The 18,180-nt window shown below is 34.8% G+C and overlaps 1 protein-coding gene across 1 annotated transcript in view; it reads left to right on the top strand.

Moving 5' to 3' along the window:
• The window catches only part of CCDC180 (coiled-coil domain containing 180), a 131,603-nt gene that overhangs the window by 9,172 nt on the left and 104,251 nt on the right, over positions 1-18,180 (top strand). The window contains exons 5-9 of the mRNA XM_051980269.1: positions 6,366-6,475; positions 7,069-7,197; positions 7,330-7,440; positions 7,815-7,910; positions 17,839-18,002. Coding sequence (XP_051836229.1) covers positions 6,366-6,475; positions 7,069-7,197; positions 7,330-7,440; positions 7,815-7,910; positions 17,839-18,002 — 610 coding nt within the window. The remainder of the gene's footprint in view (positions 1-6,365; positions 6,476-7,068; positions 7,198-7,329; positions 7,441-7,814; positions 7,911-17,838; positions 18,003-18,180) is intronic.

The following is an 18,180-nucleotide window of genomic DNA, read 5'->3' as shown; positions in this document are numbered from 1 at the left end:
CAAATAATTTTAAAATTATGCTTCAAATCAAATTTTGGGACAGCAAAACCAATAAAAGGTCAGGGTGAAGTATTTTTCTAGAGTAAGCTGACTTAAGAAATGAGGAAATTCCAAAGTTAAGAAATGGATTGGAAAAATGAGCAAATAATAATTTAACCCCCCAAAAGTGTACTACATTGGCAGGGAAGATCAGAACATAAACTCAGAAGAAGACAGCAATAGGAAAACAGCTACAGACAGAGTTTCATACAAAAATTATAATTGGACCCAAGACTAACAAGAATTCCTAAAAGAATTAAAGAAAGCTATAAGAGTAGTAGAGGAAAAATTGGGAAAAGAAATGAGAATGATACAGGAAAATTATGAAAAGAGAATTAACAACTTGGTAAAAGAGGCACAAAATACTAAAGAAAATAACTTTTAAAAAACAGAATTGACCTAATGGTTAAAAGAGGCACAAAAATTTGTTGAAGAAAAGAATTTCTTAAAGGACAGATTGGCTAAATGGAAAAAAGAGGTACAAAAGCTCTCTGAAGAAAAGAATTCCTTAAAAATTAGAATTGGACAAGTGAAAACTAATGTTCCATGAAACAATATCAAACAAAATCAAACAATAAAACAAATGGAAAAGAATAAAAAAAGAACTAGGAGAAAATATATGTCTCAGGAAAAACAACTGACCTGGAAAATAATCTAGGAAAGGTAATTTAAGAATTATTTGATTGCCTATAAACTATGATCAAAGAAAGAGCTTAAGACATCAAATTTAAGAAATTATCCAGGAAAGTTGCCTTAGTATTTTAGGTCTAGAGGGTAAAATAGAAATGGAAAGAATCCACCAATCATCTTTTGAAAGAGATCCTAAAATGAAAATGCCAGTAATATTATAGTCAAATTCCAGAGCTCCCAGATCAAGAAGAAAATACTTCAGGAAGTCAAAAAGAAATAATTTTGATATTGTAGAGCTACAGTCAGGATCACACAAGATTTAGTAGCCTCTATTTTAAAGGAGTAGAAGATTTAGAATGTGATATTTTGGTAGGCAAAGGAGTTAGGATTATAACCAAGAATAATCTCATCAGCAAAACTGAGTGTAATCCTTCAAGAAGAAAAATGGAAATTGATTGGAATGAAGTACTTCTAAATATTCCTCATGAAAAGAGCAGAGCAGAATAGAAAATTTGACATTTATATACAAGACTCAAGAGAAGCATAAAGTTAAACTTGAAAGAATAATCATAGGGATCTCAATAAAATTAAACTTTATATTCCTATATGGGAAAATGATATATGTGACACCTAAAATTTAACTTTATTAGGGTAGTTAAAAGGAATTTACACAGAGGGCATGGATTTGAGAACACTGGAATGTTCTCAAAAAAAAATAAAGGGGTGAGAAAGAGAAATGCATCGGGAGAAGGAGGAAGGGAGAAATAGAATGAAGACATTTTTCTCACATAAAAAGAGACATGTAAGTAAGAATTTACAGAGGAATGTAAAATGGGACAAATTAGAAGGCAACACTTGAGCCTCAATTTTATCAAAATTGATCCAAAAAGGGAAGAGTGCATATATAGATATACATATCTATGTATATATGTATGTGTGTGTATATATATATAAATTAACTTACACAATAGAAAAATAGGAGAGTAAGGAGATGAGAAAAAGGAGGAAAGACAAAAGGGGAGACTGGTTAAAAGGAAGCAATGTCTAGAAGCAAAATAGAATTTTGTGGAAGAACAGGGTAACAGAGAGACAAAAGGAATAGAAGAAAATGGAATGGAGGAAAAGAGACAGTAATCATAACTCTTAATGTGAAGGGGATGAGCTGATCCATAAATTAAAATCAGATAGCAAAATGGATTAGAAACTAGAATTCAACAGTATGTTGTGTACAAAAGACACTTGAAATAAACATACACAGAGTTAAAATAAAGGACTGGAGCAGAATTTCATATACTTCAGCTGAATTTAAAAAAGGAACAAGGAAGTAATCATGACTCTCAGATACAACAAAAGCAAAATTAGATCTAATTAAAATTTATGATGATGAAGTAATATAAAAAATATATCATTTCTCTGTTAAAGACTACATTTCTCAAATATATACTGAATATGGAACTAAATCAAATTTATAAAAACAAGAGCATTCCCCCCCCATTGATAAATGGTCAAAAGATATAGACAGTTTTCAGAAGAAGAAATCAAAGTTGTCTATAGTCATATAAAAAATGCTATATATCACTATTGATTAAAGAAATATTAATTAAAACAACTCTGAAGTACTACTTCACACTTAATAGAAATGACAAATGTTGGAAAGAATGAGAGAAAAATAAGCATACTAATGGATTGTAGGTAGAATAGTGAACTTGTCTGACCATTATAGAATATAATTTGGAATTAAGTCCAAAGGATTATAAAACTCTGAATACCCTTTGACCCTGCAATACTATTACTAGATCTGTACTTCCAAAGAAATCAAAGGAAAAAGAAAAGGACTTATATGTTAAAAATATTTATAGTAACACTTTTTGTGGTAGCAAAGAATTAGGATTGGGAGGAGTAAGGGAATAACTGTTTTATCCTATAAACGACTTTTCAATTTTCCCTCTGTAGTTCATTTGGGATAATTCTTGCAATTTGAGATTTAAGTTAATTCAAATTTAGGATCTTTCATGGAAGGAATTTATCAAATTAGACATTTCTCTTCTCTACCTCTATCCCAGAGCAAAAGCACAAAGGAATCATTGGGGGGAAAATAGGAAAAGAATGAGAGAGGATAGGATTCTGGGAAGATGGCAGAATAGGTCAGAAAATTCCAAGCTCTCCAGATTTTCCTCTCTCCAACAAAGACAAAATTGTACCTTGCTAGCATAGAGTGTTAAAAACAAATAAGAGTTAGGGCAGAATAGCGGATCTTCTGGGACAACCAGAGAAAATCCACAGAAAAATATTAGGTTTGGCCCTGCGGAAGTTAAGCAACTCCAGTCTAGTTCCACTAATGTTCAGGCCAGCCTTGGGGTTTAGCTTGGTTGGGAGTAACCTCAGCCCCAGTCATAGGGTTTCTCACTTCCTAGATAGTGTGATTTGTTTGTCTGAGTTGGGGAAGAATGAGGGAACCTCTGCTGATAAATAATGCAGGTCCAGCTGTGCTGCTGAGTCATAGCAGGACTGGAAGGAACTAGCACACGCCTGGGGAGTGCAGAAGCACTGGGGCCAGGATACTGCTGGCTATAGGTACATAGAGGAGAGTGAAGTTCTTGGTTTTGGTTCCAGGCCAGAGAGGAATACTAAAAGACTACCTGAGGCCAGAGACACCATCCTCCATACCCCCAGGACTAGAGGTCATATACCCCACAATCTGCTACAAATTAAAAAAAAAATAAAAAAGAACAATCAAAGGAGAAAGAACTCAACCACAGAAAATTACTATGGGAATAAGGTAGATTGGTATTCATCTTCAGAGGAGGATACTGAAGTTAAAAAAAAATAAAAGTCCCAGAAGAATTCATAGAACTCAAAAAACAACAACAACAACAACAACAACAACAACAACAAACCTTTAAAAATCAAATGAGAGAATGAGGAAAAACTTTTTTAAAAATTCAAGAAAAACAAGACTATGAAAAAAAAAAGCCAGCCAATTAGATCCAGAATCTTAAAGAAAATGACTTTATTGAAAACTAGGACTAGTCAAGGGGAAACCAGCAAAGTTATAAGAGACCAAGAAACAAAATAATAATGAAAAAATAGAAGAGAATGTGAGACATAAGAAAATCAATTGCTCTGGAAAATAAAGAAAAACATAAGAATAATTGGACTATCTGAAGGTTATTATCAAAAACGAATCTTGGTACAATAATACAAGAAATAACTGGGTCTCTATCTTAAAGAGATCATATAAGTGGAAAAATGATCCATATGTGTAAAAATGTAACTGCTCTGGTGTGTGTGTGTGAATTGTAGCTGCCTTGGAAAATGTGGAAGGGGAGGAAAGGGGAAAAAAGAATAAAGTAAAAAGTGCACAGCAGAGAACAAAAACACCTACAAAGAAACAGCTCTGAACACATTGTATAATATTTATTATATAGGATTTCTTGAAATGGAAATTTATTGTTTCATATTTTGAATCCTCTTTTATGTTCTGTTGTGCACATGGCAATTTTTTTCTTTTTCTATTTTGTATTTATATTTTAAATAAATAAAATTTTTTTAAAAAGAATGATTATTGTTTGCTATCTTTTTATAGACCAGCACAGAGAGATATTCTCCTGACAAGAGCTTGACTAAAAATGAACCATTTATAGAAACCCTTTCCCTTGAAGACTCAAAAAAGAAACTTCATCTTGGGACAATTTAATCAAGGATCGTATTTGATCCTTAAATAAGGTGCCAATGGACATTTTTTTTTTTTGCCAATGGACAGTGTCTCTATAAAAAGACATTTTTCTGATCACAAACACACCCACTGCCCTGTAAGCTCATCAAGTTGATTGGGGAATTCCTCTGAGTACCTCATCTCCCCAAACCCAAGAAAATATTCTATATAAATGACAGCTTCAGAAAAGTCCAGGAGAGATTGTGTAGCACTGTGAAAAAAGCATTAGAAATTCCCTGGGAAGATCTAGGTTTGGCTTTCAGTTCTGATACCACCTGTGTGACCTTGAGAAATCACTTAACCACTCCAGATTTCAGTTTTCTCCTCATCAAAATCAGGATAATAGATGAAATGCTTCTGAAGCTCTTTCCAGGTCCAAATCTATGGTCTCATGATGCTCTGGCAAATGCCATCAAGACTGAAATGCTTTCATTATAGCCCAATAACACAATTCCCAATCACATGGGAATTAGCATAGTTAAATTTGATGAGGTACATCACCATGTTGGTTATACAGTTATGAGTTTTTAAATTATAGCATTTCATAAAAACCATGAATCTCCTAAGGTGTAGAAGAAAATGTATCCATGGAGAGAAGATTCACCTTGAGAAACTATAATGTTCTGGTTGGTTTTCTGGAGTCTTTGGACCAGCCTTCCCTTAGTAGAGTAATCACCACAAGAATAGCCAGGTATTAAAGTCCAAATCCTTTATTATCTCCTTCAAAATCTAATTTCTTTGCCTGGGGCCCAGGCCAGCTTTCTTGAGGTCCTCTGGAATGTGTCTTAGTTTCTGTGGGGGAGGCAGAAGGACCACCACCACATCTTGAAGTCTGTCTCAGTCCAAGAGCTTATGCTCTAGCCTCCAGTGTTCTGTCTTCTCCGAGTGTCTCCGAGCCCTTTCTGAGTCTGTGTCTGGCCCTTCTGTGTCTGTGGCTCAGATGAGCCTTAGTCTCAGTGGAGAAATGAAGGAGGACAGGCCTGCCACCATGGTGATGTGAGATGGAATTATTCTGTTTGGCTGAGTTTGTCCCAGTTTATATGCTCTATTATAATTACATTATCATAGGTGTCAATCTTGTAGAACTATATTAAGTACTAAGTACATGCACTAGAGAACTATTAATCACCATGTTAAACTAGATAACCATTGTTTTATCAATTCCACTGAGTTAGTACCTTACAAGAATCCTTGTTTCAAGTACAGAGTTCTGGCCCATAACAAGAAACCATAGAGTCTATTCAAGGAACTAAATGTCTATTCTCTCTATCAGCTCTGTCAAACTCTAGAATAATGTTTCCCATTATTATTATTATTATTATTTTACAATTGATGGCTATATTTGTAATTTCCAAGTAAGTATGTATTATACCAAAGGGAAATAACTTGTATTATATTGAGTGGATTTTTCAATTTCCTCCTCAAAGAAAAAGACTCTATGAAAATGAAAGAAATATTGAAACTCTCTACAAATTACTGAGGGTTGAATGAATATCATGTCAATCAAGATATAAGGTTTGAAGTGTGATCTTTTGCATTCTACATGTATTAAAAAGAATTTGCTAGTGTCTGGACTAATTGTATGTTCTTTGATAATGATAAAAAAATTAGTTCCATCAGTAACACTTGACTTACATTAGTTTTTGTTTTCCCAAATGCCTATAAATATATAAGATCTCCATCTTTGCTTCTATCTGTGAAATTACCTTTCTCTGTGGAATTCTGGGAAATTATATCATCAGAAAACATAATGAACACTTCCACTGCATTTATAGTTTCATATATAGTGAGTATTTGCTAAATAAATTGTTTCAATGAAGATGAGTAGTGATCATTTCCATCCAAAGTTCATATGCAAAATACAACAATCTCTCTTTTCTAATTTGAAATTTGAGGCATTAAGCATCTTTGTTGGACTTTGGTTCCATTCTGTCATTGATACATCTTTCTATTATACCATTTTCTCTGCTTTCTTTTATAGTTCCTGAGAAGATTAATAGTGACATCATTCAGAGGTTAGATAAACGAAGAAGACATGTCCATGAGGCCAACCTGAAAAATCTACAGAAAGAAATATCAGAGATTGGAGTGGTGAGATTTCATGTTTCTCCTTCTATCTCCTCACCTCCCCCCCAACCCATCCTACCTGCTGCAATAAGATTAATCAATTTAAACATTCCTATGTACAATTTATTCTAACCTTTAATGGCTCCCCACTATCAACAGATTAAAGTCCAACCTTCTCAGCCTGCCATTTAAGATATTGCTTCATCTACCTATAACTGTTACTCATTTTTCCTTTGAAGAATGCATATCTCCCCTTCTCAGCTATAGAAGCCTTGCCTTTTTACTTATTTAAACCCTATCCTGTCTTAAAGTTCCAGTCCAATTTCTCACCTCTTCCCTAGTCTCCAATAATCACTTCTGAATTTCTAGCGTGCTGTATCTTTAGATTGTGATTTATTTTACCATCAGACACTTAGTAGTTTTGTGACTCTGGGCAAGCCACTTAACCTCTCTGTGGTCCAGTTCCTTTAATTTGTGAAGGGAGGGGAGTTTGGGACCCATTGGCTCCTAGGGTCTAATCTCTGATGTTATGATCCTGTATGAATGGATCAGCTTAAAAATAGAGGTCAAATTATGTGTGGAATTTGATAGCTAACAGCATTCATTACTTATTTAAGGAAATGGAATCTCTTACCATGGAACCTGGAAAGGAGCTTTTGGAAAAACTGTCAGAGAATGATGAAAATATTGACCGTCTCTTCAAAGAAATGGAAAGTGATATGGAGTCGGATATGATCCAAATTGAGGTAAGAACATAGATAACAGGCTTCAGCCTGCTGTGTACCTTGCCTTCTCCTTTAGCCGTTAGACCTTGCTGCTATTTCTAGGGTTCTATTATTGACTTGGAATGTTGACCTGCCATAAACTTTACTTTGCAGCATTTGTGGGAACTATGGGATAAACTGAGTAAGAAATTTGCAAACAGAAGAAAATGGATCAAAGACTTTGAAACAGCATTGAAAAAACTTGAAGCCTACAGAGCTAAGAAAGTGAGCTAAAGTTTACATGGTTTCTTTCTATGTCATGTTATATCTTAGTGTTACAGTGGTGATTTTATTCAGAAGCAACATAGCGTCATAGATAATAAGGGGTTAGATTTTAAATGTAAGAAGACCTGAGTTCAAATGCTGACTCAGTTGCTTAATATTCGGATAAATCAGTCTTCTTTTGTAAAATTGGAATAATTATATCCTTAGTACTTTTCTAGCAAGATGTTGAGGGTTTTTAAAAAGGAGATAATATGGATATATAATACTTTGCAAAATGTTAAAGATGTATATAAATGACAAATATGATTTTAAAATTAATATTCCATGATAAAAAAATTGAGAGTGTATTCATGATGTTGCTTTTTAACCTCCAGTTAGGGGAAGTACTGAAGAAATACACAGAAATTTTAAAAGATGTTGCCTATCTCCTCTCTCCTGATATAGACAGGCTGATTCATAAAGAAGCTATGGTAAGTCAATCTTCATAGGACATAATAACTTGCATGGTCCAGGATATCCTCATTGTATATTTCTGGCACTGATAGAGAAATAAACTGTTCCACACTGATAGAGAAATAAACTGTTCCATGTTAGTGAATTTTCCAGAGGACTGAAAATAATAATAAAACTTAACATCGGGCTTGCTTTGTGCTCGGCACTGTGCTAAATACTTTATAATATCTCATTAAATCCTCACAATAGGATGTGGGAAAACTGGGACACTGATACATTGTTGGTGGAATTGTGAATACATCCAGCCATTTTGGAGAGCAATTTGGAACTATGCTCAAAAAGCTATCAAACTGTGCATACTCTGATCCAGCAGTGTTTCTCCTGGGCTTATACCCCAAAGAGATTTTAAAGAAAGGAAAGGGATTTAAAGAAGGGAGTATTTGTAGCAGCCCTCTTTATAGTGGCCAGAGAATCTGGACACTGAGGGGATGCCCATCAATTAGAGAATGACTGAATAAATAGTGGTATATGAATGTTATGGAATATTATTGTTATGTAAGAAATGATCAGCAGGATGATTTCAGAAAATTCTGGAGAGACTAACATGAACTGATGCTGAGTGAAATGAGTAGGACCAGGAGATATTATATACTTCAACAACAATACTATATAACGATCAATTCTGATGAATCTGGCCCTCTTCAACAATGAGATGAACCAAATCAGTTCCAATACAGCAGTAATGAACTGAACCAGCTTCACCCAGTGAAAGAACTCTGGGAGATGAGTATGAACTACTACATAGAATTCCCAATCCCTCTATTTTTGCCCGCCTACATTTTTGATTTCCTTCACAGTTTAATTGTACACTATTTCAAAGTCTGATTCTTTTTGTACAGCAAAATAACTATTTGGACATGTATACATATATTGTATTTAACTTATACTTTAACAAATTTAACATGTATTGGTCAACCTGCCATCTGGGGGAGGGAGTGAGGGGAAAGAGGGGAAAAATTGGAACAAAAGGTTTTGCAATTGTCAATGCTGAAAAATTACCCATGCATATGTCTTGTAAATAAAAAGCTATAATAAATAAATAAATCCTCACAACACCCTGGGAGCCTATTATTATTATACACATTTAACAGATGAAAAAACTGAGGCAAATGAATTCAGTGACTTTCCCAGGGTGTCACAGCTGAGGCTAGATTTGAACTTAGATCTTTCTGCCTACAATCCTATCTCTACATCTCTACAATCTACAATGCTCTATCTATAGCATCACCACCTAACCCACCTCTACTCTAGAGGCTAACACATTATTCAAACTATTTTGGATGGAAATTTCTAAATTTTATACACACACATATACATATGTAATACACTTGTCGTCTTTTTCACTTTTTAAAAATTTCCAATGGTATTTTATTTTTCCAGTTAGATGCAAAGATAGTTTTCAACATTCACCTTTGCAAAATCTTGTATTCCAAATTTTTCTCCTTCCTCTAAACAGCAAGTAATCTAATATAAGTTAAACATGTGCAATTCTTCTAAATATGTTTCCACATTGATCTTGATGAAAAAGAAAACTCAGATAAAAAGAGGAAAAAGGGAGAAAGAAAAAAACAAGCAAACAACAACAAAAAAGGTGAAAATATTATGTTCTTATGTACATTCAGTTCCCATACTCCTCTTATAAACAATATATTTTAGGTTTCTGTTTTTCAATCCACTCTGCTATTTGCTTCTGTTTTATGGGAGAGTTCATCCCATTCACATTAACAATTACCATTACCAGCTCTGTATTTACCTCCATTCTATTTTCTCCCCTGTATATATTTTTGTTCTCTCTTTCCACACTGTCCTTCTTCCTGTGTTTTTTTTACCCACACCACTTACTACCTTATCTTCTATCAACCCCTCCCCTCTTCTCTTACCTTTTCCCCTAGTGTTTCTGTCTTTGCTTCTATCCTGTCTCTCCCTTTTCTTTTCCTTTTTCTTTTCCTACTTCTTTATAGCATTAGATAAATTTCTATATCCAACTGAACAATTAAGTTATTCCCTCTTAGAGCCAAAACTGATGAGATCTAGCTTCAGACAATGTTCATCCCCCTTCCTTTCCCCCGCCTCTATTTATAATTGGTCTTTTGAGCCTCCTTGTGTTAACTAATTGTCCCATTATACTTCTCCTTTTCTCTTTTTCCAGTACAGATCTTTTCCCATCCCTTAATGTCTTTTTCTTTGATGTCATCACATTAGAGTCTATTCTCAACCACACCCTCAGTCTATGTGATTCCATCCTTTATCTGCTCCAGTGACAGATATAGTTTTCAAGAGTTACAGATATTGTTTTCCCATCTGGGGATGTAAACAATTTAATCTTTAAATATATATATATATATTTCCCCTCATTTAACTTTCTGTGGTTTTCTTGAATCCTGTGTTTGTAGATTAAATTTTCTGTTTAGTTCTGTTTTTTTAATAGAAATGATTGAAAGTTTCTTACTTCATTGAAGCTTCATCTCCTCCCCTGAAAGATGATGCTGAATCTCAATGAGTAGTTAATTCTTGGTTGTAACTTTGGTTGTATATGGTATTCCAGGCCCTCCAATCCTCTATTGTAGAAGCTGCCAGATCCTGAGTAATCATGACAGTTGCTCCTTGATATTTGAATTGTTTTTGTCTGGCAATTTAAAGTATTTTTACCTTGAGATTATAGTTTTGGAGTTTCACAACAGTGTTCCTTGAGGTTTTCCTTGTGGGATTATTGTCCAAAGGGGATCAATAGATTCTTTTTTTTTTTTAACCTTTTTCTTTTTTTTTTATTATAGCTTTTTATTTACAAGATATATGCATGGGTAATTTTTCAGCACTGACAATAGCAAATCCTTTTTTTTTTTTTTTTTAATTTTTATTTATTTATTTTTAAAATAACTTTTTATTGATAGAACGCATGCCAGGGTAATTTTTTTACAGCATTATCCCTTGCATTCACTTCTGTTCCGATTTTTCCCCTCCCTTCTTCCACCCCTTCCCCCAGATGGCAAGAGTCCTTTACATGTTGAATGGGTTGCAGTATATCCTAGATACAATATATGTGTGCAGAACTGAACAGTTTCTTGTTGCACAGGGAGAATTGAATTCAGAAGGTATAAATAACCCGGGAAGAAAAACAAAAATAATAACAAATCCTTTTGTTCCAATTTTTCCCCTCTTTCCCCCACCCCTTCCCCCAGATGGCAGGTTGACCAATACATGTTAAATTTGTTAAAGTATAAATTAAATACAATATATGTATACATACCCATACAGTTATTTTGCTGTACAAAAAGAATCAGACTTTGAAATAGTGTACAATTAACCTATGAAGGAAATCAAAAATTCAGGCAGACAAAAATAGAGGGATTGGGAATTCTATGTAATGGTTCATACTCATCTCCCAGAGTTCTTTTGCTGGGTGAAGCTGGTTCAATTCATTACTGCTCTATTGGAACTGATTTGGTTCATTCATTGTTGAAGATGGACAGGTCTATCAGAATTGGTCATCATATAGTATTGTTGAAGTATATAATGATCTACTAGTCCTGCTCATTTCACTCAGCATCAGTTCATGTAAGTCTCTCCAGACCTTTCTGAAATCATCCTGCTGGTCATTTCTTACAGAACAATAATATTCCATAACATTTATATACCACAATTTATTCATCCATTCTCCAATTGATGGGCATGCACTCAGTTTCCAGTTTCTGGCCACTACAAAGAGGGCTGCCACAAACATTCTTGCACATACAGGTCCCTTTCCTTTCTTTAAGATCTCTTTGGGATGTAAGCCCAGTAGAAACACTGCTGGATCAAAGGATATGCAGTTTGATAGATTTTTGAGCATAGTTCCAAATCTCTCTCCAGAATGGCTGGATGTGTTCACAATTCCACCAACAATGTATCAATGTCCCAGTTTTCCCACATCCCCTCCAACATTCCGCATTATCTTTCTCTGTCATTGTAGCCAATCTGACAGGTGTGTAGTGGTATCTCAGAATTATCTTAATTTGCATTTCTCTGATAAATAATGACTTGGAGCATCTTTTCATATGGCTACAAATAGTTTCAATTTCTTCATCTAAGAATTGTCTATTCATATCCTTTGACCATTTATGAATTGGAGAATGGCTTGATTTCTTATAAATTGGAATCAATTTTCTATATATTTTGAAAATGAGGCCTTTATCAGAACCTTTGACTATGAAAATGTTTTTCCAGTTTTCAATGGATTCTTTCAATCAGTATTTCCCCTTCTATTTCTAGAATATTGGGACAGTTTTCCTTAATGATCTCTTGTAGAATACTATACAGGCTCTTATTTTGGTCATAGTCTTCAGGTAGGCCAATGATTTTTAAATTGTCTCTTCTGGATCTATTTTCTAGATCTGCTGTTTGCCAATGAGGAATTTCACATTTTCTTTCATTTTTTCATTCTTTTTAGTTCGTTTGACTGATTCTTGCTGTTTCACAAAATTATTAGCTTCCATTTGCCCTGTTCTAGTTTTTAATGTACGGTTTTCTTCAGTTATCTTTTGTATCTCTTTTTCTATTTGGTTTATCCTACTGTTTCTGTAATTGTTTTCTAAAGGCAATTTTTTTTTCTTCTTTTTCCAAACTATTGACACTCTCTTGCATATCTCATTTTTTCCCCCATGTTTTCTTCTATCCCTCTTATTTACCTTTTGAAGTCTTTTACAAGCATTTCCAAGAAGCCTCTTTGGGCTTGAGATCAATTTATCTCACTCTTTGAGATTTCTTCTGTGGACTTTCTGTCCTTGCTTGAGTTTGTGTTTTGGTCTGCCCTATCACCATAATAGCTTTCTTTAGTCAAGGTTCTTTTCTGTTTCTTGATCATTTTCTTTCCTTTTCTTTTGATATTTCTTCTTCTTCTTCTTCTTCTTCTTGTTCTTGTTCTTCTTCTTCTTCTTGTTCTTCTTGTTCTTCTTCTTCTTCTTGTTCTTGTTCTTCTTCTTGTTCTTGTTCTTCTTCTTGTTCTTGTTCTTGTTCTTGTTCTTCTTCTTCTTCTTCTTCTTCTTAACTTATAAGGTGGAGCTGTGCTCCTGGGGTAAAGTTGGCACTGTTCCAAGCTTCCTATGCAACACTGAGCTCTGGATTTGAGCACAGGGGTCCCTTCTGTTTGGAGGGGATAGCTTTGCCTGTTCTGTTCAGGAAACAGCCCGGTTTCCCAAAGTTTGCCTTATAATGACTGGAAGTTGCCCTCCTGGATTTGCTCCTCTCCTGAACTAGGACTGAGGGTCTTAGTTGCTGATTCACTATGATTGGACCCTCTCACCAACTTTCCCAGAGTCTATCTGACCTGGGCTGAACACCCTTTTCACTCCAGTGTGACTCTCCTTTACTGAAGTTTTTTTCAGTCCATCTTGAGCTGGTGATTGGTTTCATTCCATCAGACTGTTCAGAAGCTTGATCTCATATGGTTTTTGAGGGAAACTGCAAGAACTCGAGCAGCTTTCTGACTTTACTCCACCATCTTGTCTCTACTCCCAGAACTTCCATGGTCTTCTTTCTGGATGTAGATGGCTCTCTCTATCACAAGTCTATTGAATTAGCCTGAATTATATCATTGATGAAAAGAACTAAGTCCATCAGAGTTGATTATCATATAATCTTGTTTCAATATTCATTTTTGTAAAATTTTGAGTTTCAAACTTTTTTCTTCTTTTCTCCCTTACCTCTTCCCTTTCCAAGCAGCAAGAAATCTGATATAAGTTATATATGTACAATCATTTAAAACACATTTCCATATTAGTCACGTTGTGAAAGAAAAGTCAGAATAAAGGAAAAACCATGAGAAAGGAAAAACAAACAAAAAAAGTGAAAATGATATGCTTTGATATACATTCAGTCTCCACAGTTCTCTCTCTGGATAAAGATAGTATTTTCCATCCCAAGTCTATTGGAATTGTCTTGGATCACTGTATTCCTGAGAAGAAGTAAATCTATCATACTTGATCATCTCACAATCTTGTTGTTACTATGTACAATGTTCTCCAGGTTCTGTTCACTTCATTCAGTATCAATTGATGTAAGTCTTTATTGGTCTTTTCTGAAATCAGCCTGCTCATGGTTTCTTACAGAATAATAATATTCCATTACATTCATATACTATAACTTATTCAGCCATTCCCCAACTGATGGACATTCACTCAATTTCCAAATCCTCTATGCCACTACAAAAAAAGGCTGCTACAACATTTTTGTGCACTGGCTCCTTTCCCTTCTTTTTTGATCTCTTTGGGATACAGACCCAGTTGTGATAGTACTGGATCAAAAAGTATGCACAGATTGATAGCTCTTTGGGCATAGTTCCAAATTGTTCTCCAGAATGGCTAGATCAATTCACAATTCCAGCAATGAATTATACACTTCTATTGTGTTAGAGTATTTTTGTTGTTGTTGTTACTGTTCAGGCCTATGTTTCCCTTAGTATAGTGAGATCCTGGTGAAGAAATTCCTTCTACCAGTGCAGATCAGCTCAACTTAGAGTTACAGAGTTTCTTGGGAGTTCTAAATGGCTGAGACTCATTCAGTCTCTTGTTGACTCTGAGGCTGGCTCTCCAGCCACTACAACTTCTCTCATATTCTCTCAAGTGTTTGTTCAAGACAATTTCATCCTTTCACAGCGACTTCATTACAAACACTCATTCTATACTGCAGGGAACTACTGAGATTTATAGAGTTAGTTGTTTGGGTATCCCTATGTTTAATGGCCCTTTTTGGGCTGTGATTTTTTTGTTGTTCTTCTTGTATTTGATTTTGATAGTTTTTCTTTCTCCTTCCATACTGTATCAGCTTTTACTTCTTGCTGCTGCCAATCTAGGGGCTAAAGAGAGGAATTGTATCATTTTTATGTTTGTAGTGTCCCCAGTACTTGCTGAAGTACTTCCTTGTATATAGATGGTACTTAATATGTTTGTTCAGTCGAATGAAATTGAGTTAATTGTGCTTGCTTCCAGCACCTTTTCTTACATTTTTATAACTTGGTGCTTTTAATCTGTGATAAACTAGGAAGTATGACCATTGAGTCTGTTAAAATTGTGTGTAAAAATAAAAGCAAATAGGCTTCAAATGAGAGCTTGAAGAGCTTCACTTGGAATAAAATGTTTGTCTTTCTGCTTTGGCTTTTTAAAGGACAATTTTGCTGCTTTTTAATAGTCTTGGCTGCATTCTAGCTATTCACATCCTTTAGAGAAGTAAAAAGTGACTACAATATACACTCATATGTAAATATATATAATATAGAAATATATGCATAAAATATACGCACATGTAAAATGTATGCATGCATGTGCATGTGTGTGTTTGTGTGTATAGTACTGTTGTTTTTGCCCATCCCATGTAGGTTGTCTATATCCATATAGGTGTCTCTAGAACAAAGCTTCCTAAAATTGTGGGTCATGATCTCATATGAAATCACATAATAATGTGAGGATTGCAAAATTAAGATTTATTATCAGCAAATATTTGATTTGTATACCTATTTTAAATATTTATAAACCCACCTATTTTAAATATCTACAAATCTTGGGTCATATTTACATGTAGATATTTAAATATCTACAAATCTTGGGTCTCAGATTAAAAGGGCTCACGAGGGGAAAAATTTTAAAAGCCCTACTCTAGAGGTGGCTTCCAGAAAGAAAAGAAGAAACAAAATCAGTATCTTCTCTGCACAACTTCGAGGGAAACTTTGATTACTGCTAGGAGGGAAATTGTCCAGAAACTGATCACTCTGCTCTCCTCAGAATTATATCTCTCTGTTCCCTTAAATATTATTGTCTTGGGGATGTAATTTTCAGGTTCAAGATAAACTCCCTATTTCTATTTATTATCAGAAAAGGAGTATTACAAACTATATAGATAAGGCTTGACCTTTTTTCTTCTAGATGTCAGTTCTATAATGAATATGACATGGTAGATAGCAAAGAAATCCATCTGTCCAAGTTGGTAGTAAATTAGAAATTAGAGATAGTATACATATATCCCAGACAATATATTGAATAAATGAGTAATCCTATAGGGTGCAAAATAACTCAACCAAAACAGTCTCACCCAAGAGGCTTGAAGTCTCTAATAGGAATAAGGCCATGATAGAGACTACCAGTTTCTCTCATGTTGACTTCTTCCCAGAATCTGTCTCTCCCTTCAGCAACTTGGAGATTGAATTTATTTATCTTCTCTCTCAGTACTAGAAGCCAAAAAAATCCAGGATCTCTGTCTTCTCCCACTTTCACCAACTCTACCCTTCATGTGGACTCAAGGTATTGATCTCCACCAATGAGGAGAAAGTCCCACATAATTTGGTCTTCAAGCCAGTGAGATATATATATGTGTGTGTGTGTGTGTGTGTGTGTGTGTGTGTGTATATGTACATGTATATCAATCCATGGATATAAATATATATCCTTTAATAATATGCATACACATATATTCATATATTTAGAGAGAGAGATGTGTGTGTGCAAATAGAAACTTATCTTGTTTTTCTTTGACATCAGTTCTATTAATCATGATCATTCCTTTTACGTTATCTTTGGCAAAAGAAATTTATTAATTTAATTTATGTAGGGGTTAGTGTCTTTCTGGAGATCCCTGTTCAGGTGCCAAAATGTAGTGTCCAGACTAGCTCTCTAGAGGATCTCGGAACCAGCCTTGGTCTTAGTGGAAGAGATGAAGAAGGCATGAGAATCACCACGATGGTCAGAGAGTCTCTGTCATTTCCAGTCCTCTCAGCCCTTCAATACCTCAGTATGATCATATCATTACAGCACACGAAGTATGTGTCAACTAGAGTGATTACATCATTACAGCACACTAAGTATGTGCCAACTAGAGAACCATTATCTCATCAATCACATTGAGTAGATGCTAACTATAAGCACCCTGCTGTAAATATCCCTTGCTTCAAATATACCTAACCCAGAATTCCCCCACTATCTGTAGCCCTCTCCATAGGGGTAAAAGGTTGTATTTTTTTTTTTTTAATAAAAAGAGCTTTCTTAATTTCTTGTTTTTTCCTTCCTTTCTTCCCACAGCATGATGTAATAAAAAGCACTCTGGATATGGAGTCTGGGGAAATCTGGGCTCACATCCCACTTCTGATACTAATTGTGGTTGTGATAAAAATACTGAAGTTCAACTTGGTCATCTATAAAATGGGAATAATAAAGTGTGGATAATAAAAATGGGGATAATAATTGTTAGTACTTACCTTATAGTGATCTTGTGAGGATGAAATGTATGCAAAGCATATAACAATCTTTAAGTCTTCTATAAATGTAAGTCAGCCAGTCTTTCTTCCTTCTTCCTTTCCTTCCTTCCTTTCTTCCTTCTTTCTTTCCATTCTTTCTCCTTCCCATGCTTCCTCTCTTCCTTCCATCCTTCTTCCCTCCTTGTTACTTTCCTCCCTCCCTTCTCCCCTACTTTGTACAAGACCTCATACTTAAGTTCCACAGTGTACAAAGAACAAGACATCCCCCCTTCACACAAATTTCTAAATAAAATAATTATATTAATTTTGACAATAAATATGCAAGTCTATGTAAAATGTTGCAAAACAACAAGAGACCCAGAGAACTCTTAAGAGGTAACATGATATGATAGAAAGATTTAGATTGAGTATGACCTCAATTTAAATTGCACCTTAGTCCCTTCTTCCCTGTGTGACCTTAGGCAAGTCATATGTCCTCTCTTTGCCTCAGAAAAATGAAAGGGTTGGAATAGAGTACCCTAGTTTCCTTCTCTGCAAGATGAGAGAGAGTAGAAGTGCAATGAAGTATTAAGATTAATCCAAATTATAATCTCTGGTACCTTATTCTGGGAGTTCAGAGATGGAGAGCTTTATGCCCAAGATTACCATTGCTCATCTCACTTCTACAGATCATAAACCAAGCCCTACTGGGAAATCAAAGAGCCGTTGCTAAACTGTTGATTAATCTGCTGGAGGCCAATCTAAAGCAGGAAGTCAGTAATCACCACAGATGGCAAGATCTGATGAAAGTATGGAAGAACATGAAGAAGGAATTAATGATTCGGAATTTCAGGTTTGAAACCTTATTAACTGCAAATTCAAGAGCCTTGGATAACATCTGCCCAGTGATTCAAGCTCTCTGTGCTTTTGGTTATGAGGCGAGGTTATCATTTACAAAAAAGAATAAATATCTTATGCCAGGATTTCTTTTTTTTTTTTTCTCAATACTGTTTTATTTTTCCAATTACATG

This window comes from Antechinus flavipes, chromosome 2, assembly GCF_016432865.1.
Source record: "Antechinus flavipes isolate AdamAnt ecotype Samford, QLD, Australia chromosome 2, AdamAnt_v2, whole genome shotgun sequence".
In the NCBI taxonomy this organism is placed as follows: Eukaryota; Metazoa; Chordata; class Mammalia; order Dasyuromorphia; family Dasyuridae; genus Antechinus; species Antechinus flavipes.
The sequence above is the reverse complement of the archived record's forward strand: the minus strand, read 5'-3'. Positions and strand labels throughout refer to the sequence as shown.